This window comes from Macaca mulatta, chromosome 15, assembly GCF_049350105.2.
Source record: "Macaca mulatta isolate MMU2019108-1 chromosome 15, T2T-MMU8v2.0, whole genome shotgun sequence".
Classification (NCBI taxonomy): Eukaryota; Metazoa; Chordata; class Mammalia; order Primates; family Cercopithecidae; genus Macaca; species Macaca mulatta.
In genome coordinates, this window is record NC_133420.1 from 16,924,962 (window position 1) to 16,948,987 (window position 24,026).

At 49.3% G+C, this 24,026-nt stretch overlaps 1 protein-coding gene and 1 pseudogene across 22 annotated transcripts in view; both read right to left on the reverse strand.

The window, feature by feature from the left end:
• Positions 1-3,424: 3,424 nt before the first annotated feature.
• On the reverse strand, positions 3,425-4,003 carry LOC722467 (large ribosomal subunit protein eL19 pseudogene; annotated as a pseudogene).
• Positions 4,004-19,747: 15,744 nt separating this feature from the next.
• FUBP3 (far upstream element binding protein 3) overlaps positions 19,748-24,026 on the reverse strand; it is a 59,987-nt gene continuing 55,708 nt past the window's right edge. For 9 of the 22 annotated variants that reach the window (XR_013404648.1, XM_015116533.3, XM_077965596.1 and 6 more), the window contains 3 exon segments: positions 23,435-23,506; positions 22,036-22,163; positions 19,748-21,082 (listed from right to left, as the gene is read on the reverse strand). Coding sequence is in view for 21 of the 22 variants with exons in the window: in XM_015116533.3 (XP_014972019.1) it covers positions 21,074-21,082; positions 22,036-22,163; positions 23,435-23,506 (209 nt within the window). In the remaining variant the exon portion in view is untranslated. 22 annotated transcript variants of the gene reach the window in all.

Sequence of the window (24,026 nt, forward strand, 5' to 3'; positions counted from 1 at the left end):
ACTTTGCCTGGCTAATTTTTGTATTTTTAGTACAGACGGGGTTTCACTGTGTTGGCCAGGCTGGTCTGGAACTCCTGAACTCAGGCGATCCACCCACCTCGGCCTCCCAAAGTTCTGGGATTACAGGCGTGAGGCACTGCGTGCAGCCGGAGATGTTCTAGATTCTAGAACATCTAGAAGGGAATTCTAGATTCCCTTCCCCACCCCCTTAACTCCTTCCCACCTACCTCCTCCTCTGTGTCCGGGGTCAGACTTTGGATAATTAGGGAAGAAACTTATTTGAAGACCAGTTCAATTACTTGTAGTTACAACGAAAGGGAATTTTGCTGCTCCAAATGTTCAAGAAGACACAAGTATTCCAGAGCCTTCTGGACACGCCAGACTCTCAGATTGATCATGTATTTATTTTAATTACACAAATATTTAATGCCCACCCACAATGCATCAAGCTGGACCTGGAGCTGGGGGCATGGAGCAAGGGCGAGTCATACGGTGCTCAGCCAGCCCAGCCCTGGCAGCCCCTGGTCACTGGAGACTTTAGTTAAAGATGAGTCAGTTCCACCAGCAGCTACTGGGAACTTGTCCCTTGCTGTTGCTGTCCACGCACCTAGAGGCCAAAGAAGAACAAGCTGGGTTTTGGCCACGAGGTGTTATTTCCTGCACAAACTGGGCCTGTGGACCCTGCCCCCACCATGCCGAGGGATGCTTGCCAGAATTTTAGAATCCTTCCTGTGGGATTTCTTTTTTTTTTGTTTTTCTTTTTTGAGACAGAGTTTCACTTTTGTTGCCTGAGCTGGAGTGCAGTGGTGCGATCTCGGCTCACTGCAACCTCCGCCTCCCGGGTTCAAGCAATTCTCCTGCCTCAGCCTCCCAAGTAGCTGGGATTACAGGCATGCACTACCATGCCTGTCTAATTTTGTATTTTTAGTAGAGACAGGGTTTCACCCTGTTAGCCAGGCTGGTCTCAAACTCCTGACCTCAGATGATCCTCCCACCTCGGACTCCCAAAGTGCTGGGATTACAGGCGTGAACCACCGTGCCTGGCCGGAATTTCTTTTTGCTTTTCTTTTTTTTAAATAATTTTAATTTTCTTTTCTTTTCTTTTTTCTTTCTTTCTTTTTATTTTTTTTGAAAGAGAGTCTTGCTCTGTCACCTAGGCTGGAGTGTAGTGGCATGATCTCAGCTCACTGCAACCTTTGCCTCCTGGGTTCAAGCAATTCTCCTGCCTCAGTCTCCTGAATAGCTGGGATTATAGGCACCTGCCACCCCGCCTGGTTAATTTTTGTATTTTTAGTAGAGATGGGTTTTGGCTATGTTGGCCAGGCTGGCTCGAACTCCTGACCTCAAGGGATCAGCCCACCTTGGCCTCCCAAAGTGCTGGGATTACAGGTGTGAGCCACCGCCCCTGGTCTAATTTTTATTTTTATTTTTATTTTTATGTTTTTGAGACAGAGTCTCGCTCCGTCACCCAGGCTGGAGTGTAGTGGTGTGATCGTGCCTCACTGCAAGCTCCACCTCCCGAGTTCATGCCATTCTCCTGCCTCAGCCTTCTGAGTAGCTGGGACTACAGGCACCTGCCACCACGCCCGGCTAATTTTTTGCATTTTTAGTGGAGGCGGGGTTTCACCGTGTTAGCCAGGATGGTCTCGATCTCCTGACTTCATGATCCAACCACCTTGGCCTCCCAAAGCGCTGGGATTACAGGCATGAGTCACCGTGCCCAGCCCTAATTTTTATTTTTAAAATAGCTTTATTGAGGTGTAATTAATATATATTAAGCTGCACATATCTAATGTATACAATTTGATGAGTTTGAACATACGTAGATGCCCTGAAACCATCACTACAATCACAGTAATAAACATATTCATCACCTCCAAAAGCTTTCCCCAGCTGCCATGTGCGTGTGCTGGGGCTGGTGGTGGGACACTGGTAAGAACACTTGAGATCTGCTCTCTTAAATTGTTTAGTGCACACTACGGTATTATCAACTATAGGTACTACGTTGTCTTTTCGATCTTTTTAAGACAGGGTCTCGCTCTATCACCCAGGCTAGAGTACAGTGGTGTGATCATGACTCAGTGCAGCCTTGACCTTCCGGGCCCAAGTCATCTTCCAGTCTCAGCCTCCTGAATAGCTGTGACCACAGGTACGTGCCACCACACCCGGCTAATTTTTAAACCTATTTTTGTAGTGTTGGGGGTCTCCCTGTTTTACTCAGGCTGGTCTCAAACTCCTGGCCTCAAGTCATCCTGCTGCTTCAGCCTCCCAAAGTACTGGGATTACAGGCGTGATCCCTCACACCTGGCAAAAGTTTTGTTTTGTTTCATTTTGTTTTTAAGACAGGGTCGCAGGCCGGGCGCGGTGGCTCAAGCACTTTGGGAGGCTGAGGCGGGCGGATCACGAGGTCAGGAGATCGAGACCATCCTGGCTAACACGGTGAAACCCTGTCTCTACTAAAAAATACAAAAAAACTAGCCGGGCGGGGTGGCGGCACCTGTGGTCCCAGCTACTCAGGAGGCTGAGGCAGGAGAATGGCGTGAACCCAGGAGGCGGAGCTTGCAGTGAGCCAAGATCGCGCCACTGCACCCCAGCCTGGGCGATACAGCGAGACTCCGTCTCAAAAAAAAAAAAAAAAAAAAAAAAGACAGGGTCGGGCTCTGTCACGATGGCTGGTGTGTGGTGATGCCATCATAGCCCATTGCAGCCTCCAGCTCCTGCTTTCCATGGAATTTTGAGGGAAAAACCCTCTCATTCTTGTTCTTTAGCTGGGCAGGATGTCCTTTTGTTCCCCAGAGCGCTCTTAGAGGGGGTGCTAAGGGCCCCCCCACCACAGAGGGAGGAACTGCATTTTCACAGCTGCAGATTTTTATGGCGGAGGATAGGCTTCAAAAACATGTTTTTTGTTTTTTCTTTTGAGATGGAGTTTCGCTCTTGCTGCCTAGGCTGGAGTGCAATGGTGTGATCTTGGCTCACCGCAACCTCCGCCTCCTGGGTTCAAGCGATTCTCCTGCCTCAGCCTCCCGAGTAGTTGGGACTACAGGTATCCACCACCACACCCGGCTAATTGTTGTATTTTTAGTAGAGACGGGGTTTCACCATGTTGGCCAGGCTGGTCTCGAACTACTGACCTCAGATGATCTGCCCGCCTTGACCTCCCAAAGTGCTGGGATTACAGGCGTGAGCCTTGGTGCCTGGCTTGAGATTGTGTTTTTTTCTTGCCTTCTGGCATGCCTTGCAATATTTTGTTGAAATCTAGACATACTGTATCAGATCACAGGAACTAAGGTCAAGAGGCCTTTAGTGTGAGGAGGGTATATTTCATTTTATATTTATTTATTTATTTATTTTAAAGGCTTGTTGTATTTTAATGGCTGATCCACATAATAACGGAGGCCAGTATGTACAGACAAAGGGGGAGCTTCTATTTCTTGGTCTTTTCCTCCTGGGACAAAGTCTTGATGATCTCCTTCTTGGTCTGGAGGCGTTCTTCATGGACCTTGTGTGCTTCCTTGGTCTTAGACCTGTGGGCCTCAGCCTGGTCAGCCAGGGGCTTCTTGCAGGCCTTGTCTGCGTTCAGCTTGTGATTTGTTCCATGAGAATCCGCTGGTTTGTGAACACATTCCCTTTCAACTTCAGGGACAGGCTGTGATGCACGTGGCGATCAATCTTCTTAGATTCTGAGCAGCCGGCGCAGAACCTTCATTCTCCTCATCCACGTGACCTTCTCTGGCATTCAGGCATTGGCTGTACCCTTCCACTTACCTATCTATGCCCAAGTGCCTGCCCTTCCGGCGGGTCAAGGTGCTTTTCAGGCATCGAGCCCGGGAATGGACCATCCCAGGTTTGCGGATGATCGGCCCATCTTTGATCAGCTTCCGGATCTGCTGACGGGAGTTGGCATTGGCAATTTCATTGGTCTCATTGGGTCCAACCAGATCTTCTTCTTGCCACAGTGGAGGACACTAGAGACGAGCCTCTTCTGAAGTGTGAGCATACTCATGGCTGCGGCTGCAGCAGCGAAAGGAAAGCGCTCGATCGCATTTTGTATTTATTTATTTAAATTTTTTGAGATAGGGTCTTGCTGTGTTGCCCAGGCTGGGGTGCAGTGGCTCACTGTAGCCTCTAACTCCCAGACTCAGGTGATCCTCCTACCTCAGCCTCCCAAGTAGCTGGGAAAACAGGCACATGCCACCAAGCTCAGATAATTTTTTTGTAGTTTTTGTAGAGATGGGGTTTCGCCACGTTGCCCAGGCTGGTCTCGAACTCCTAGGCTCAAGCGACCACCTACCTCAGCCTCCCAAAGTGCTGAGATTACAGGTGTGAGCCACTGTGTCCGGCCCAGTCTAGATTGTCCTCTCTAGGAGCTGGGCGGTGTTAGGTATTTGCTGCAGCTGCAGGTGCCAGAGGCTCCACGTCTTCTACTGTCCTCATTGTTGTCTCCCTCCTGACTTTGGGAGGTCTGAGCCTTGAGTTCTGTCGCCTGTGACTCCCATGATTGTACCGCAGCCTGTGGATGTGGTGAGGTGTGGGAGAGGGGGAACATTCTGTCGTCAGTCCTGTCTTGGGCCTGGGTCTTAGGGCTGCGACATTCACAAGTATCCCTGCAGGGGCGTCACTGTTCCCCCTGCCACTTACTACCTTCTCTGGCTCAGGTTCCTTCCGGACCTAATTGCTTGCAACCTGGCTCTTGCGCACTGTGCTTGTTCTCTGCGAAGCCTGGAGGGGGCTGGAGGGGGCTGGAAGGAGTATTCCCTTCCCCCACCTGGGATAGGCTCTGGCAAAGCTCTTCCCCCTGGAATGGGGCCTTGGCTAGAAGGCTTTGAGTGTTTTCACAAGGATCTCTACCCACAACGCAGCCAGAGCCTGTGGGATCTTTTTTTTTTTTTTGAGACAGAGTCTCGCTCTGTTGCTAGGCTGGATGGAGTGCGGTGGCGCCATCTCGGCTCACTGCAAGCTCCGCCTCCGGGGTTCAAGCGATTCTCCTACCTCAGCCTCCCGAGTAGCTGGGACTACAGGCGTCCGCCACCACGCCCAGCTAATTTTTGTATTTTTAGTAGAAATGGGGTTTCACCATGTTGGCCAGGATGGTCTCAATGTCTTGACCTCGTGATTCACCCGCCTCGGCCTCCCGAAGTGCTGGGATTACAGGCGTGAACCCCCGCGCCCGGCCCCGGATCTTCGACAGAATCAAGTGGGATTACTGGAGGGAAACCCATGAAAGTGTGGGGCACCCCCTAGCCTGAAGACTCGAGGACTTTGTCCCTCCGATGCCAGTCCACACTCAGCTTCTAGCAATTTATCCGAGTTCCCATCTGTGTTCCCAGTTCGGGCTCCGGTGGCTTCTGCTCCGGGTCTGCAGATGTCGCTGGGATTCTCCAGGTTCTCCTGTCTCTCCTGACATCGCGTGGAGCTTTGCCTTGAAAACTCAGTGCTCTGAAACCACAGAGAACTTCAAGAAAAGTTTCAACTGCAAGAAAAGTCATCGATTTTCAGTTTGTCCAAGTTTTTTTTTTTTTTAATTTTAATAATGAAATAAGAGTGGCGACTTTCAAGTTTATTTTTTTTTTTTATTTTATTTTTTTTTAACTAGTGCTTGCTCAGTCACCAAGGCTGGAGTACAGTGGCACCATCTCGGCTCATTGCAACCTTGGCCTCCCAGGTTCAAGTAATCCTCCCACTTTAGCCTCCCAAGTATTTGGGACTGCAAGCACTCATCACTATGCCTGGCTAATTTTGTAGTACTTTTTGTAGAGATGGGGTTTCACCACGTTGCCCATTGCACTACAGCCTGGGTGACAGAGCAAGACTCTGCCTCAAAAAAAAAAAAAAAAAAAAAAAAAAATTAATGACAGGCAGATAACCACAGATCCAGAAAACTTAGAGAACACTAATCTGGATAAATAGCAACAAAAAACCACAACAAAAATACCAGAAACAGAAAGACACACACACACACACACACACACACGCAAAACAAAAAACACACACACAATCCACACCCAGCCACAACATATTCAAACTGCAGAAAGCCAAAGAGAATGGATACAAGTGCAAGTGGCATTTATTGCTTCTTCTTTTTCTTTTTTTGGATGGAGTCTCACCCTGTCACCAGGCTGGAGTGCAGTGGCATGATCTTGGCTCACTACAACCTCCGCCTCCCAGGTTCAAGCAATTCTCCTACCTCAGCCTCCCAAGTAGCTGGGATTAGAGGCACCTGCCACCATGCCCAGCTAAATTTTTTTGTATTTTTAGTAGAGATGAGGTTTCACCATGTTGGCCAAGCTGGTCTCGAACTCTTGACCTCAGGTGATTCACCCACCTTGGCCTCCCAAAGTGCTGGGATTTCAGGTGTGAGCCACTGTGCCTGGCCAGCAAGTAGTATTTAAATAGCCACATATAAATATATATATAAATATATGAATACATATGTATATGTGTGTGTGTGTGTGTGTGTGTGTGTATATATATATATATATTTTTTTTTTTTTTTTTTTTGTGGGGGGACAGTCTCACTCTGTCCCCCAGGCTGGAGTGCAGTGGTGTTGATCTTGGTTCACCTCAACCTGTACCTCCCTGGTTCAAGCAATTCTCCTGCATCAGCCTCCCAAGTGGGTGGGACTACAGGCGCCTGCCACCATACCTGGCTAATTTTTGTATTTTTATTAGAGGCTAGGTTTCACCATGTTGGCCAGGCTGATCTTGAACTCCTGACCTTAAATGATCCACCCACCTAGGCCTTCCAAAGTGCTGAGATTACAGGCATGAGTCACCGTGGCTGGCCTAAATAGCAATACATTTATAAGTCCACATCTACAGGATTTATTTGTTATATGCCACAATCAGTGGCAACAATGAGATTGTTGGTTTCGGTTATTTTTAGACGAGGTCTTGCTTTGTCACCCAGACTGGAGTGCAATGGCATGATCTCAGCTCACTGCAACCTCCACCTCCTGGGTTTGAGTGATTCTCCCACCTCAGCCTCCTGAGTAGCCGGGACTACAGGTGTGTGACCCCATGCCTGGCTAATTTTTGTAGTTTTGTTTGTTTGTTTGTTTTTTGAGACGGAGTTTCACTCTGTTGCCCAGGCTGGAGTGCAGTGGCACTATCTCGGCTCACTGCAACCTCTGCCTCCTCGGTTCAACTGATTCTCCTGCCACAGTCTCCTGAGTAGCTGGTATTACAGGCATGCATCACCACGCCCAGCTAATTTTTGTATTTTTAGTATAGACAAGGTTTCACCATGTTGGCCAGGCCGATCTTGAACTCCTGACCTCAAGTGATCTGCCTGCCTCGGCCTCCCAAAGTGCTTGGAGTACAGGCATAAGCCACCATGCCCAGCCTCACACCCTGCTAATTTCTGTATTTTTTTTTTTTTTTTTGAAATGGAGTCTCACTCTTTCGCCCAGGCTGGAGTGCAGTGGCCGGATCTCGGCTCACTGCAAGCTCCGCCTCCTGGGTTTACGCCATTCTCCTGCCTCAGCCTCCTGAGTAGCTGGGACTACAGGCACCTACCACCTCGCCCGGCTGGTTTTTTTTTTGTATTTTTTAGTAGAGACGGGGTTTCACCATGTTAGCCAGGATGGTCTTGATCGCCTGACCTCATGATCCACCCGTCTCGGCCTCCCATAGTGCTGGGATTACAGGCTTGAGACACCGCACCGGCCTAATTTCTGTATTTTTAGTAGAGACAGGGTTGCACCAAGTTGGCCAGGCTGATCTCAAATTTCTGACCTCAGGTGATCTTCCTGCCTCAGCCTCCCAAAGTGCTGGGATTACAGGTGTGAGCCACTGTGCCCAGCCTGAACCAGTTTTACTACAGCGTATCCAAGACAACAAGGTAAGCAGTTCAAAAACTGTCAACATTGACAACTGCTTATTTGTTTGAATCAAGATCACGAGGTCAAGAGATCAAGACCATCCTGGCCAACATGGTGAAACCCCATCTCTACTAAAAATACAAAATCGGCTGGATATGGTGGCACACGCCTGTAGTCACAGCTACTCGGGAAGCTGAGACAGGAGAATTGCTTGAACCCAGGAAGCTGAGGTTGCAGTGAGCCAAGATCGCACCACTGCACTCCAGCCTGGGTGACAGAGTGAGACTCCTTAATAAATAAAATAAAATAAAATAAAATGGTTCAGAAGATTCAAAGAGAAAGTGTAGGAGGAATTTTTTTGTTTCAAAGTTGAATGGCTCAGCGGGGTGTGGTAGCTTACACCTGTAATACCAGATCTTTTGGAGGCCAAGGTGGGAAGATCGCTTAAGACCAGGAGTTCAAGACTAGCTTGGGCAACATGGTGAGACCTCGTCTCTACAAAAAAAAAAAAAAAAAAAAAAAAAAGCTGGGTGTGGTACACCTGTAGTTCCAGCTACTGGGAGGCTGAGGTGGGAGGATCACTAAAAAAATAAAATTAAAAAAATATAAAGTTGAATTGCTTACTAACCATTGCCAGATACAAACAAGTCCCTCTCCTAGACAAGCTCCATGCAGGGAGAAGTGACTTATGTCCCATCCCCCAGGGCTGAGCACAATGCCTTGGGTATAGCTGGTGACTCAACACTATTAGTAGGATTTTATTTTATTTTTTATTTTTATTTTTATTTTTTGAGATGGAGTTTCGCTCTTGATGCCCAGGCTGGAGTCCAATGGCATGATCTCGGCTCACTGCAACTTCCGCCTCCCAGGTTCAAGAGATTCTCCTACCTCAACCTTCTGAGTAGCTGGGATTACAGGCACGCGCCACCACACCCGGCTAATTCTGTATTTTTAGTAGAGATGGAGTTTCACCATGTTGGTCAGGTTGGTCTTGAACTTCTGACCTCAGGTGATCCACTGGCCTCGGCCTCCTACAGTGCTGGGATTACAGGCGTGAGCCATCATGCCCGACCTTGTTTTCTTTTATTTTTTTGAGATGGAGCCTCACTCTGTAGCTCAGGCTGGAGTGCAGGGGCTCGGTCTTGGCTCACTGCAACCTCTGCCTCCCAGGTTCAAGTGATTCTCCTGCCTCAGCCTCCTGTGTAGCTGGGACTACAGGCGTGTGCCACCACATTGGGCTTTTTTTTTTTTTTTTTTGTATTTTTAGTAGAGACGGGTTTTCACCATGTTGGTCAGGCTGATCTTGAACTCCTGACCTCAGGTGATCCGACCACCTCGACCTTCCAACGTGCCTTCCACCTGGCCTAGTTGTGGATTTTAACTGCACAAGAACCATCATTGGCCATGGTGAGACGATCTATTTGCTGAACCTTGCCTGGCATCTGAGCATGGAATTCCTTAATGAACTGAGAAATGAACTTTAGGGCGCTAGAGCAGATGCCCACAGGCTGACTTCAAAGAACAGTGTTAGAACATTCCACAACGGGGATGTATGCAACGAAGACACACCTGCCCAGAAATGAGTTCAGGTAGTAGCACAAGTTGACCTGTTATGCATCTTTGATGGTGATATGGTTTGGATTTTTGTCCTGGCCAAATCTCATGTTGAATTTGAGGAGGGGCCTGGTGGGAGATGACTGGATCATGGGGGCAGATTTCCCCCTTGCTGTTCTCATCATAGTGAGTGAGTTCTCATGATAGCTGATGGTTTGAAAGTGTGTGGCATTTGGGCCGGGCGCGGTAACTCACACCTGTAATCCCAGCACTTTGGGAGACTGTGGCAGGCAGATCACGAGGTCAGGAGACCGGCCTGACCAACATGTTGAAACTCCGTCTCTACTAAAACTACAAAAATTAGCCAGGTGTGGCGGCACATGCCTGTAATCCCAGCTACTCGGGAGGCTGAGGAAGGATAAATGCTTGAACCCGGGAGGCAGAGGTTGCAGTGAGCCGAGATTGCACCTGCACTCCAGCCTGGGCAACAAGAGCAAAACTCCATCTCAAAAAAAAGAAAAAAAAGAAAAAAAAGAAAGTGTGTGGCACTTCATGCCTTGCTCTCTCTCCTCTGCTCTGCTATGCTAAGATGTGCCTGCTTCCCCTTCGCCTTCGGCCATGATTATAAGTTTCCTGAGGATTCCCAGTCGTGCTTCCTGTATAGCCTGCAGAACCGTGAGTCAATTAAACCTCTTTTCTTCATAGATTACCCAGTCTCAGGTAGTTCTTTATGGCAGTGTGAGAATAAATTGATTAAATATGGTATAAATTTACAGACCAATGCTTTTCATGAATGTACATGCAACAATCCTAATAAAAAAGTTAGCAAACCAAACCAATTTTATATATATAATATGTATATCTATATCAACTATATCTATCTATCTGCCTATCATCTATCTATCTAGCTAGCTATCCATGTATCTATCTATAAAATAGATAATCCATTACAACCATTATGAGGTTTATTCTAGGAATGCAAGGCTGGTTTAACATTTGAAAATCAGTGTAATTCATCATATTAAAGTGAAAAAGGAGATAAATCATAGATGATCTCTACAGATGCAGAGGAAAGCATTGAAACAATTCAATACCTATTCATGACAAAACTCTTGACAAACTAGAAACAGAAGAAAACCTCCGTGTCAGGCAAAATGTATGCTAAACATACACTCTGAGGCTACAAACAAGACCAGAATGACGACTCTTTTGGATTTCAATCAACAAGATACTGGAGGTCTTGGCCAGTGTAGTCAAGCAATACAAAGAACAAATGGTATAAGGATTGGGAAGGAAAAAAAATAACACCATCATTATTCATAAATGATCTGACTGTTAACATAGGAAGTCCAAAAGAATCTTCAACATTGTTAGGTTGCCAGTTCTTCCCAAATTGATCTATAGATTCATTGCAATCACAGTCAAAATCCCAGCAAATTTAAAATATTTTTATGGGAGTTGGGAGATTGATAAGCTGATTGGTATAGAAATGCGAAGGGCTGGGAGTAGCCAAGACAATCTTGAAGAACAACAAAGCTGAAGGACTTACTGTAAAGGTACAATAATTAAGACAGTTTTTTTGGGAGGCCAAGGCGGGGGATCACAAGGTCAGGAGATCAAAACCATCCTGGCTAACACGGTGAAACCCCGTCTCTACTAAAAATACAAAAAATTAGCCAGGTGTGGTGACGGGCGCCTGTAACACTCCCAGCAACTCGGGAGGCTGAGTCAGGAGAAAGGCATGAACCCAGGAGGTGGAGCTTGCAGTGAGCCAAGATTGTGCCACTGCACTCCAGCCTGGGCAACAGAGCGAGACTCCGTCTCAAAAAAAAAAAAAAAAAAAAATACAGTTTTGGCCAGGCACGGTGACTCAAGCTTGTAATCAAAGCACTTTGCGAGGCCGAGGCAGGAGGATCACTCGAGGTCAGGAGTTCAAGGCCAACCAGTTTGAGACCAGCCTGGCCAACCCCGTCTCTACCAAAAATACAAAACTTAGCCCAGTATGGTGGCGGGTGTCTGTAATTCCAGCTACTCAGGAGGCTGAGGCAGGAGAATTGCTTGAACCTGGGAGGTGGAAGTTACAGTGAACCGAGATCATGGCATGGCACTCCAGCCTCAGTGACAGAGACTCCATCTCAAAAAATAAATAAATAAATAAATAAATAAATAAATAAATAAAAATAAAAAAAAAGAAAGAAAAAAGAAAATGCAGCATATAATGTACTTGAGTGCGTGGTGCATGGTGTTTTTTAAAAACATTATGCTTACAAATTGTTTTTTAAAATGTATAAGGCCGGGCGCAGTGGCTCACGCCTGTAATTCCAGCACTTTGGGAGGCCGAGGCAGGCAGATCATCTGAGACCAGGAGTTCGAGACCAGCCTGGCCAACATGGTGAAACCCCATCTCTACTAAAAATAAAAAATCATAGCCGGTCGTGGTGGCATGCACCTGTAGTCCCAGCTACTTGGGAGACAGAGACAGGAGAATTGCTTGAACCCAGGAGGTGGAGGTTGCAGTGAGCCGATATCATGCCTCTGTACTGCAGCCTGGGCAACAGACCAAGAGTCTGTCTAAAAAATAAGTATATAGGCCGGGCGCGGTGGCTCAAGCCTGTAATCCCAGCACTTTGGGAGGCCGAGGCGGGTGGATCACGAGGTTAGGAGATCGAGACTATCCTGGCTAACATGGTGAAACCCCGTCTCTACTAAAAATACAAAAAACTAGCCGGGCGTGGTGGCGGGCGCCTGTAGTCTCAGCTACTTGGGAGGCTGAGGCGGGAGAATGGCGTGAACCCGGGAGGCGGAGCTTGCAGTGAGCCGAGATCACGCCACTGCACTCCAGCCTGGGAGACACAGCGAGACTCCGTCTCAAAAAGAAAAAAAAAAAAAAAAAAAAAAAAAAGTATATAAACAGAGCCATTGCCCCTTTATGTCACCACCTAATCTTTTTTTAAAAAATTATTATTTTTTACTAATAGATGTGGGGTCTTGCTATGTTGCCCAGGCTGGTCTTGAACTCTTGGGTTCAAATGATCCAACTGAGTTGGCTTCCCAAAGTGCTTGGAATACAGGTATGAGCTGCTGTGCCTGGCCTAAAATTCTTTTTCTTTTTTTTTTTTTGTTTTTTGAGACAGGATCTCGCTTTTATCGCCCAGGCTGGAGTGCAATGGTGTGATCTGAGCTCACTGCAACCTCGGCCTCCTGGGTTTAAGCTTCCTCTGCCTCAGCCTCCTGAGTAGATGGGATTACAGGTGCCTGCCACCATACCTGGCTAATTTTTGTATTTTTAGTAGAAACGGGGTTTCACCATGTTGGCCAGGCTGGTCTTGAACTCCTGACCTTGTGATCTGCCTGCCTCGGCCTCCCAAAGTGCTGAGATTATAGGCATGAGCCACCACCACATCTGGCCCTAAAATTATTTTTCTAATTAGTTAATTGTTATTGTTATTTTGAGATAGGATCTCATTCTGTCACCCAGCCTGGAGTGCAGTGGCGTGATTTCAGCTCACTGTGATCTTCACCTCTGGGGCTCAAGCGATCCTCCCATCTAAGCCTCCCAAGTAGCTGGGACTACAGACGCACGCCACCACGTCCCGGTAGTTTTTGTATTTTTTTTATAGAGACGGGGTTTTGCTATGTTGCCCAGGCTGGCTGATCTCAGAATCCTGAACTCAAGTCATCCACCTCGGCCTCCCGAAGTGCTGGAATTACAGGTGGGTGCCATTGCGCCCTGCTCACCTTGTTTTTTTTTTTTTTTTTTTTTGGTTTTTGGTCCTTTTTTCTTAAACACGGAGCTGCAGCCTCGAGACCCTGACTGCACCCTAGTGAGTGGAGGGTGTGTGGATCTCTGGGACTTGCTGTGAGCTCAGCAGAATGGTTGGTAGTGAGTGACAGCTGGGACGGTTGGAGGGCCCTGGTCCCTGGTCAGCGTCCAAGGCAGCTGCTTCTCGAGGGAAGTCAAGGTTACAGAATCTGATAAAGAGAGACATCCCAAGGATTTGACTCCTTTTCAATGTGCTTGAAATAGGAATTCCTGAAATGTCGTCTTGTGGGCCAGGATTGGATAACTTGCTCTACCCATGCATGGACCAAGTTGTCACCCAAACATCTGTTACTCACAGCAGTGGGGCTGGGGGATGGTCCTGGCTGCTCTTAGAGTTGGCTCACCTGCCCCATGGGCATTGTTCTTTCCCAGCCGCTTAGCTAATGTGACTCCAGGGGACCGGCAAGGGTCCCTGGGCTCGTGATATCCTGGAGACCTCTGGGGCACCCAGGAGAAGCCAGTGGGTCAGTGCTGAGCTGACGTTTTATCACATCACACAGGCTGTCCCGGGCACTCAGGGTGGAGCAGACAAAGCCATTGCAGCAGTGAGAATCCTGGACTCAATCATTACTATTGGTTGCCAAGATTTTTTTTTTTTTTTTTTTAGACAGTGTTTTAATCTTGTTGCCCAGGCTGGAGTGCAATGGTGCGATCTCAGCTCACTGCGGCCTCCGCCTCCTGGATTCAAGTGATTCTTTTGCCCAGCCTCTCTAGTAGCTGGGATTACAGGTGCCTGCCACCACATCTGGCAGATTTTTTGTACTTTTGGTAGAGACGGGGGTTTCACTGTGTTGACCAGGCTGGTCTCGAACTCCTGACCTTAGGTGATCCACCCACCTTGGCCTCCCAAAGTGCTGGGATTACAGGCGTGAGCCACTGCGCCCAGCTTTTTTTTTTTGGTTTGTTTTTTGAGACAGGGTCTTGCTCTGTCACCCAGGCTGGAGTGCAGTGGCATGATGACAGCTCACTGCAGCCTCGACTTCCTGGGCTGAAGGGATCCTCTCACCTTGGCTTCCCAAGTAGCTGGGAATACAGGTGTGCGCCATCATGGCTGGCTAATTTAAAAATTTTTTTTTTTTTTTTTTTTTTTTTTTGAGACGGAGTCTCGCTTTGTGGTCCAGGCTGGACTGCAGTGGCTGGATCTCAGCTCACTGCAAGCTCTGCCTCCCGGGTTTACGCCATTCTCCTGCCTCAGCCTCCCGAGTAGCTGGGACTACAGGCACCCGCCACCTCGCCCGGCTAGTTTTTTGTATTTTTTAGTAGAGACGGGGTTTCACCGTGTTAGCCAGGATGGTCTCGATCTCCTGACCTCGTGATCCGCCCGTCTCGGCCTCCCAAAGTGCTGGGATTACAGGCTTGAGCCACCGCGCCCGGCCAAAATTTTTTTTTTTTTTTTTTTTTTTTTGTAGAGGTGGGGTCTCACTCCGTTGCCCAGGCTGGTCTCAAACTCCTGGCTCAAGCGATCCTCCCACCTTGGTCTCCCAAAGTGCTGGGATTACAGATGTGAGCCACTGTACTAGGTCGGTGGCCAGTTTTTGAGTGCTTATTAAGAACCAGGTGTGAAGCGCTTTACTTGTGTGCCATTGACTCCTATCGTAGCCCCACGGGCAGGCAGGTGCCTACTAGCCCCACACTTAGGATACCAGAGGTTAGGTCATATGAGCTGCAGACAGGACTCAGACCCAAGTTTCGTTTACACATTCATGCCTCACACCCTGCTGCCTTAGGTAGGCTGAACCCGCCAGGCCCCACTAGAACCATGTTAGGTATTCCTTGCACATGTGTCTGGCTCTGCTCATGTGTGGGTGTGGCAAGGCAGGCCGGTGTTGCAGCCAGGCTGAGGTTCGAGGAGGCCTCAGCAAGTGTAGCTCTCCGCTGAAACCCCAGCAGAGTGTAGCACGAACTTGGCGTGGAACTGGCCCCTCCAAGCCTGTGTGAGTAAGGACAGGTTCCAGCCTCATCTGTAAAATGGGGAGCATAGTCCTGGTTACCTCTCAGGTCACATATGCACAACCATGGTATGACTCTGGTCAGAACCTATTCAAACCTGTTTCCTTGGCTGAGCGCGGTGGCTCACGCCTGTAATCCCAGCACTTTGGGAGGCCAAGGCGGGTGGATCACGAGGTCAGGAGTTTGAGACCAGCCTGGCCAACACGGTGAAACCCCGTCTCTACTAAAAATACAAAAATTAGCCAGGTGTGGCAGGCACTTGTAATCCCAGCTACTCAGGAGGCTGAGGCAGGAGAATTGCTTGAACCCGGGAGGTGGAGCTTGTAGTGGGCCGAGATTACGCCACTGCACTCCAGCCTGTGTGACAGAGCGAGACTCCATCTCAGAAAAAACAAACAAACAAACAAACAAACAAACAGAACCCTATTTCCTCATCTCCAAAATAGGATAAGAATCGGATTTTCCTTACAGGAAAGTAAGAGCTGGTGGATTGTAGTTCTTCATGGTAGTGATGTATAAAGTCTCTGCAAACACTGAATCATCAAATACTGAACCCTTGTTCCTAAGGGAAATACAAGGCAAGGTTCCTGCAAGCCAGTGTCCACACCAATCTACAGATAATCTTTTCTATTTATTTTATTTTTAAAAATTTTATTATTATTGTTATTTTTTCAGATGGAGTCTCACTCTGTCGCCCAGGCTGGAGTGCAGTGGTACGATCTCGGCTCACTGCAACCTCTGTCTCCCAGGTTCAAGCAATTCTCCTGCCTCAGCCTCCTGAGTAGCTGAGATTACAGGTGTGTGCCACCACACCTGACTAATTTTTGTATTTTTAGTAGAGACGGGGTTTCTCCATGTTGGCCAGGCTGGTCTCAACCTCCTGATCTCAGACGATCCGCCCGCCTCGGCCTCCCAAAGTGCTGGGATTACAGGCACAAGCCACTGCGCCTGGCCTCTTTTTAATTTTTTTGAGATGGGGTGTTGCTATGTTGCTCAGGCTGGAATGCAGTGGCTATTCCCAGGCATGGACATAACTCACTACAGCCTTGAACTCCTGGGCTCAAGTGATCCTCCTGACTCAGCCTCTCTAGTAGCTGGAACTACAGGCATGCATCAGCACTCCATAATCTTGCTTTATGTGTGTTTCTGTTTGAAGACCCCTTATTGGCCGGGCACAGTGGCTCATGCCTGTAATCCCAGCTGTTTGGGAGGCCCAGATGGGTGGATCGTCTAAGATCAGGAGTTCGAGACCAGCCTGGCCAACGTGGTGAAACCCCGTCTCCAGTAAAAATACAAAAATTTAGCCAAGTGTGGTGGCACATGCCTGTAATCCCAGCTACTCAGGAGGCTGAGGCAGGAGAATTGCTTGAACCTGGGAGGTGGAGGTTGCAGTGAGCTGGGATGGTGCCACTGCACTCCAGCCTAGGTGACAGAGCAAGACTCCATCTCAATAAATAAATAAATAAAAATAAAAAATAAATAAAAATGAAGACTCCTTACTTAATATGTTTATTGTTCACCTATTAACATTGAACTCATGGCCAACAGCACTGTAACTCAAGCCTGCAAGCAGCAGAACGCATGTATTGTCTGCATCAGCCACATCTCAGTCTTCCTATGCTCAGGACTGCTAGACGGCCCTTTAGTGCCATGCTTGGGGCCCACTTTAGACAGTGAAACTGTCAAAAAAAAAAAAAAAGGCACATAAAGCAAAAACTGTGGCACTAAGTAGACTCCAAGGAACAGCGCTTGTTTGTGGCGCAAGAGCTGGAACCAGAAGGCAGAGCGCCGCCACCTTCCCACCTCAGCTGGGAACACGTGCATTGAGTAACTCACGTTTTTCACCGTGAATGGCAGCAAATGCCCTGTGAGGGTAGATTTGGGGGTTGCAAATACATTTCGGTGAGTAGGTGAATTTGCAAATACAGAACTGAAAACGATGATTGACTGTAATGCAATTCCAGGGCTGGCCATGGTTGGTCCTCAGCCCTAACTTTTAAGATCGTCTCCCCATCCTGCCAACCACCTCCCTTGGTGGTGACTACAAAAGACAGTGGACCCCCAGGAGGCGGTGGTCATGCTGTCCTCTGAAGCCCCAGCTGGAATGCAGCATAGAACCTGGCACAGAACTGGCCCCTCCATGCCCGTGTGAATAAGGGCAGGTCTCAGCCTTTGACTCTGAGCCGTCATCTGTGAAATGGGGAGATTAGGCCTTTCTACCTCCCAGGGTGCAGAGACCACCTTGGAAGCAGGTGCCTGGAAAGGGCCAGGACCCCCTTGGTAGATGCTACAGAAACACCTTCAAGACAAAGGACGGGCAAGATGACCATTGTTTCAAGGGTGGTGAGGGTTGTCTCTGCTTCCCCTTCCACCCCACCCAAGACACAGACGCAGGGCCGGCAGCCCCCTGCGGAATTGAGTGTCAAGCCACTTTCTGGCCATTAATCTCTAAGCATCTATCAGGCCCATTTGCTTCAGCCCATCTTAAAAAACCCCAGCTGGGCCCTAGTGGACCAGAAGTGGGGCTGGGAGACAGTGAGGCTGTAGCCAGCTAGAAGCCGCGACTCTGAGGTGACCCACGTTCTCGCAGACCAGGCACTGCACTGTGCCGTCTGTACCCCAGCCGACCCTACTGTGGGGGCTCTGGGACATCATGGCTGGTCACCGCTTTCGAGTGACCCTGGAAAGATGGTGCCTCCTACCTGATGAGAAGCCAGGGGTACTGACTGAGGCCCGTTGGCTGAGAACTCCTCAACCCCAGCCCAAATTTCTGGGTGGGGCTGGGATCGCCTCAGCAGGGTCCTTGATGAATCCTGAACCTGGGAGGCTGGCAGAGACCCAGTAGGCATGGGCGGTGGCGGGTGGGGGTGGGGCATGCATTCAGAAGACAGACTGGGCAGCCGCCCGCCCCGCCTCCCCGACCCGGACTGCCCTTACAGTGATGACCATGCATCTTTCTTAATGGAACACAACCGCTGAACTTGGTACATTTCAAGCACTTTAGCCTTCCAGTACACCAGACTGCTGATGAAAATCGTCTTCCTTGGGCGCCATGTTAATGAGAGGCCAAATTTCATATGCTTGCAAACTTTCCCCCCTGCCTCCTGTGGTACTACACCCCCCTCCCCCCAATAAAAGATTGCATCAGAGAGAGAGAGAGATTTCCATAATTTATAGTATGGGCATTTCACTGGGGACAAGCGCTAATCTGTACTTACCGATACATTTAAGAAAATGCATCCTCCGCAAGCCTGCACCATTTATGACTCTTGGCACAAACCGCAATGCTCAGTCTTCAATTAAGGGACACCTTAGGGTTCATTATCACACAATCGCTCCCTGTGAACCATGCCAAATGCTGTTTTGGCACAGAGCTTGGAAGATGAATTAGAAGGAAGTCTTCTCTGTAATGCCCTCTCCCGAATTCCCATTACCGTCATCAGCGTTTACGCCCTCCTCCCACTCGGCCCCCTCCCCCCACTTTCCAAGTGCCTTTTACTATTCAATTTCTCAACGTCAAACTCGATTCTCTAGAGGTGCAGTTAAAAATGCCACATCTCCTTTTTGTCTTCCGGCTCTCAACAGGCCTGCCATGGCCGCAGATGGGCTGCTCTCCACACCCCTTTTCGGCCTGAAGGAGCCACAGATGCTTTTTTTCCCCTCCCGTCAGAGCTTGGAGTACAGACAAGCGGCCAGTATTGGCCAGGCACACCCCAGCAAGCCCCGTTCGGGATTGAAACAGGTCCCTGCATCTAAGTAGAGGCGACCCGCACAGAAAGGCTGAGGGCGAAGGCAGGGCCCGCTCAGACATGAAAGCAGACACTGCTCAAAGCCAGTCACCCCAACCAACGGGACACAAGGTAAAAAAAAAAAAAAAAAAAAAAAGGCGAAGGCTGGTGTTCTCTATTCCTTAATGCTCTTCCAAGTCGGAGGCCCACACTGTCGCCACGAGTCCTAAGACCACAGGACTGTAACTTAACCCCTCTGGGGAAGGACGCCCCATTTGTTTCTTCATGAAAGGAAGGATAGAATGAGCACGTGTGCTGACGCCTCCTAGCCCTCCTGGCAATCTGGCATCCCACCGTGGGCACGGGGCTGAGAGCGAGAAAGCACCACCACCAGAGCCACAGGTGAGGCTGGGGACAAGGAGGCGGGGGTTGCAGGCAGCAACAGTCAGGGAAACCGCACCGCGCCTAGGGCAGCCCACCTACATTTATAGGCGAGTGTGTGTGCATGGGCATGCCGGGAAGGGGAGCGGGCGGAGGGCAAGGGGCTGCCCAGTCAGTCGCAGAAGCCCGCTGACCCGCCGCATGCCCTTCAATGCATCTCCCAGCTCCATCCGATGACACTCCCGTACTGACTGTGACGGAAGGGGAGCTGAGCCCAACCACGGCACTCAAGTCAAGCTGTCAAATCAAAGCCATTAAAATAAAATTAGCTTAACGAACTAGCTAGACATCTAGGCTGTGCACCAGCGAAGGCGGGCTGACGCGGTGCAAGACGATGGGCAAGGCCCGCAGGAATCCTCTTGCCCTCTCGCGCGGCAGCGGGCAGGGGGCAGAGGGACAAACTGGCGAATGGAAGGCAAACAGGCCAGAAAGACTTTGCCCACAAGATGTCTTGTGGAAATTTTATTATATAGAGTGTAAAATGAATTGTCAGTCAAATAAAAAGAACACTTTTTTTCTTAAAAACCACATGCATAACATTTTCCAATTGTCTTTTTTAATAGTTAGACATTTCAAGCATTATAAGAAAAATAAGGAGAAAAAACCAGAAACTGTAACTTCAGTACATTTCAAACGGAATGTCCCTCAGGTCAATTAGAAATGCAAGAAAAAATAGCTTCAATTCCGTTTTTTTTCCTTTAAAAATACATGTTATCTGTACAAGATACACTACAGTAAACACTGGAAATCATATTATCCCTTTTATTAAATCAAAATTATTTAATTCATAATGCGGTTAATACTAATTTATTCATCTAGTTAATCTGACAAAATATTAAGAAAATATTTAAAAGAAAAGAGCAAACAACACCTTGGAATTAAAAATAGTTATAACTACATTTTTATATGGTTTAATGTTCCACAGTGTGTGTTAAAAGTTATATTGAATTTCTTAATATTAAAAATAACAGTATTTATATTTCTGAGAGAATAGAGAAAGGTTTTTTGTTTTGTTTTAAAAACAAGCTTGGAGGTCTTAGATACACAGTTGCGACTGGTAATGGAGACATGAAACAAACGTATGCTAAACACACGAACACATTTTTATATTACCCCTTTAGAACTCTAGAAATTATACAAACCCTACAAAATGCCCCTCCCAACCCCTGTTGGACAGCAATACAATTATCTGTCTCAATTCAGAATTCACATCATTCATTACAATACATAATAGTTCAGTTTTTTTAAAAATGCAATAAAACCAGACAGCCAAGATACAACAAATTAGAAGTAAAACATTAAATGAATTTACACATTTAAGAATACTTAAATACTGCTTTAAAATTTTTAAAAAGAATTTGTTACATACCACCTAAGACTTCCAAGCCACTTTCTGTTGCAACAGAAAAAACTGCAAATAAAAAGGACACAAAACAAAACAAAACAAAACCGAAACCATCATGTTGAAATGTCACAGCTCTGAGGCACGTTCCGGTGCCTGACTTTGTAGGTACTGCTCCAAAAAGAATCCCAGAGCTTATACATGTGAAATAACAAAAATAATGAAACAAAAACGATCAGCAATTTTTAGTAACTAACTTTCCCGATTTTTAGAAAAATTCCGTTAATCTAAATATAGTGTTTCACAGAACAAAACAACGGTTCTTCATCAAAAGGTTTGCGAATGTAAAAACCTGTTACAAATAGGTTTTCTTTGACAATGATTTTGAGGGAAAGTTGGCCAGGAGGACACTGTCCTACTGCTCCTGTGGGCGGAAGGGAAGAGGAGTTAGTCTGTGATGGCGGGTTCTCAGGTCTGCGTGCCAGTGAGGAGGTGACAGGCCACCCTCTCCCCTCTGGCGCCATGCCGGCACCGACACACACAGACGGGGCCGTGTCCCAGCACCTCCCCTGGGTCTCGCGTCACGGGAGCTGGGCCAGATAAAACCTCTGCTGAAGAGGTGGTCTTGGGCTTCTCTCTCTGCTAGGGACTCGGGGCAGGGAAGAGCGGACAGTGTGAGCCGCTGTCGCCACCAGCCCTGACACCTGTTTCCCCAGGACCAGACCCAGACGGCCAATTTGGCAGTGAGTGGCCTACCCAGCTGAGTCCAGGGCCAGGAGGTAACTGAAATGTTATCCATGAGGACCTGACTGGCAGCAGGTGGGAAATGCGCCCTGTGGGAACATTTGGACGTCTTCCCTTCTTTAATAAGAAATCCGTTTTTGGCCTCTGAACAGAACCCTCTAGGTTGTGCGCAGAAGAGGAAAGCTGGGCTCTGCCCCCACTGCCCTCTCCCTGCCTCCTGCTGCTGCCCAGGCATGGCTGACGGCCTGGCCACTCCACCCTGCTCGGGAGCAGCCGCTGGAGCGCACCCTCTGCACACGTTCCTTTACAGTCAGGGAAGCTGAGGCTTAGAGGAAGACAGAAACTACTCATCAGCCCTGAGGTCTGGGGCCCGGACTTGAGAAAAGATCAGGCAGTTCCTTGCAGGGGCTGCACCACCAATCCTCCCACTTGGCCTACACTCTTTTTCTCTGGAGCGAGGAGGGACAGAGGGGCTGGAGCCAGGCTCTCAGCAGATGCAGCCTTGCTGAGGAGCTGCGGGGCCCAGAGGCTCCTCCTAGCCCAGTGCTCTCATCCTGGGGTCAGGAAACACAGGCTTGGGAACAGGGGCTTGGGGATGGGGAGTGGCTGCGGTGCTGGTGATTAGCTACAGACCTGGCTGTGGGCCTGCGCCTGCCCTAACGTCTGTCCGTAGAAAGCGACCTGCTGTCTGTAATATTCTGCCCAGGCCATTGTGTAGTCCGGTGGGGAGCTGGCCTGAGGAGCAGCACTGGCGGCGTGACCTGGTTGACAAAGGAGGAAACAGGTTATCGGGAGCAGGGGCGCACTAGGCAGGGCCCTTCCCAAAGGCCCTGGGCATCTGCTCTCCCTCCGGACGGCTGGAAGGCAGGGAGGTCTGGGAGGTGGTGCAGCGAGGCTGGTGCTGCAGGAGTGCTTGCTACAAAAGGTGCGGTTAGCCGTTTGTTGCCCGGTCCCTGCTATGCCTGTGAAGACCAAGTCTCACGTCTGCCTTCTCTCTGCGGAAGCGCGTTCTCTGCATCTGCCTGCCCCTTCAGCTCCCGGGCCCGTGACAGAGACAGAAGGCGGGATTCTGGGTTGGGGGTGGGGGAGAAGGGGAGTGCCTAGCTTGGGTGCCTGTGGTAGTGTCCAAATCCTGTAAACAGCTTGAACACAGGCCCAGGTGTGTCTGGGAATCGGGATTTGGGGAAGACTGGGCAGCTAAGCTTACACCAGGTCCCCTGGTGACCGTGACTGAACACCCTCGCCTCCAACCCCTAGAAGGGCCATGAACCCGGCAATGATTCCAACACCAGGGGACCATTTCTCTGGTGGCCTTCAACCCGCTCTCTTCCAACCAGCAAGAAACAGCCTCCAAACACAAGGCACGGGAGATACCGCTTTAAACAAATCCCCAACCCTCCGGTTTAGCAATGGTGGAAATACGCAGAGTCTGGCACTAACTTTAGATGACTCCCCAGAGACCTTTGGCTTGTGGGTCCCTCGCCCTGCTCTGAAGGCTGGTTTCGTTTCTGGTAGTTAGAAAACTGACCTACTTAAGAGGAGAAACGAAGCACCCAGCTTCAGTGTCCAGGTAAGGCCTTCTTCCCTGAGTCTCACCACCTTTCCTCATCTGCCCTGAAGCACCGAGACAGAGAACAAGATGCCCGGCTGGTCTGTTTGCTGGCCAGGTGGCACCCAACCCGAATCTTTCTGTCCCTAAGGAGACCAGACGCCAGCTGAGCCCACACTTCCAGGTGCCACGCCTACCTCGAAGTCCTTTGGAGCCCAGCAGGGGGAGAACAAAGAGGAGGGGACGGCAGGCCTGTGCCGGGTCGCAGGGCAGCCTGTGGTCACTAACTGACTATGCCTGGACTCCTGACAGAGAGAAGCAGGCAGGCACAGGGGTGGAGGACGAAGGCAAATAATGAGATCAAGCCACACCGGGAAGGCATTAGGGAAAAAAGAGGTGACAGCGAGCCTTGGACTCTGAAGTCTCCGGGCTAGAGGGGACTGTGCTGCCGGGAGCCACAGGTTAGGAGGGCCGGGCACTCACTCTGTTTTTTGTAATAGTCTTCCCAGGCCTTGCTGTAGCTGGGCTGGCTGCTCTGCGGCTGGCTCTGCTGGCCTGTGCGAAGAACACAAAAGCAGTCAGGCCTTCCGGGCTCCTCACAGCCTCGGCCCCAGCCCGCCAACTGCAGGCCCTGCCCTGCACTCCTCCACCTCGCTCCTGGCCACACACGGTTCCACAGCCCTGCCTGGGAAGGAGGCGGCAGCTGGCAGGGCTGGGAGGGGTGTAACTAAGATCACTGTAAGGGTGGGGCTGGGCAGACCTGCCCCTCACAGGGCAACTAGCAAGGCTAGCCTGACCCTCTTCAGACGGAGACATGAGATGTGGGTCCACAGACGGGGGCTTGAGGGCCACAGCCACTGTTGTTTTGAGGCTCCCCAGTCAGCCTTCCAAAGGACAAACACTCCAGAGGCTGCTGACCACTCTTCGCGTGGCCCTCTGTTCAAGATCTGGGGGCTGTGCCTCTGGACCAGCGGAAGTGGAGGGGCCACGCGGCACAGGGGTGGGCAGCACCAGTGGGCTTCTGGACCCTGTCCAGCCTGAGGCTGTGCTGGGGTAGGGCAGAGGGAAAGGGGAT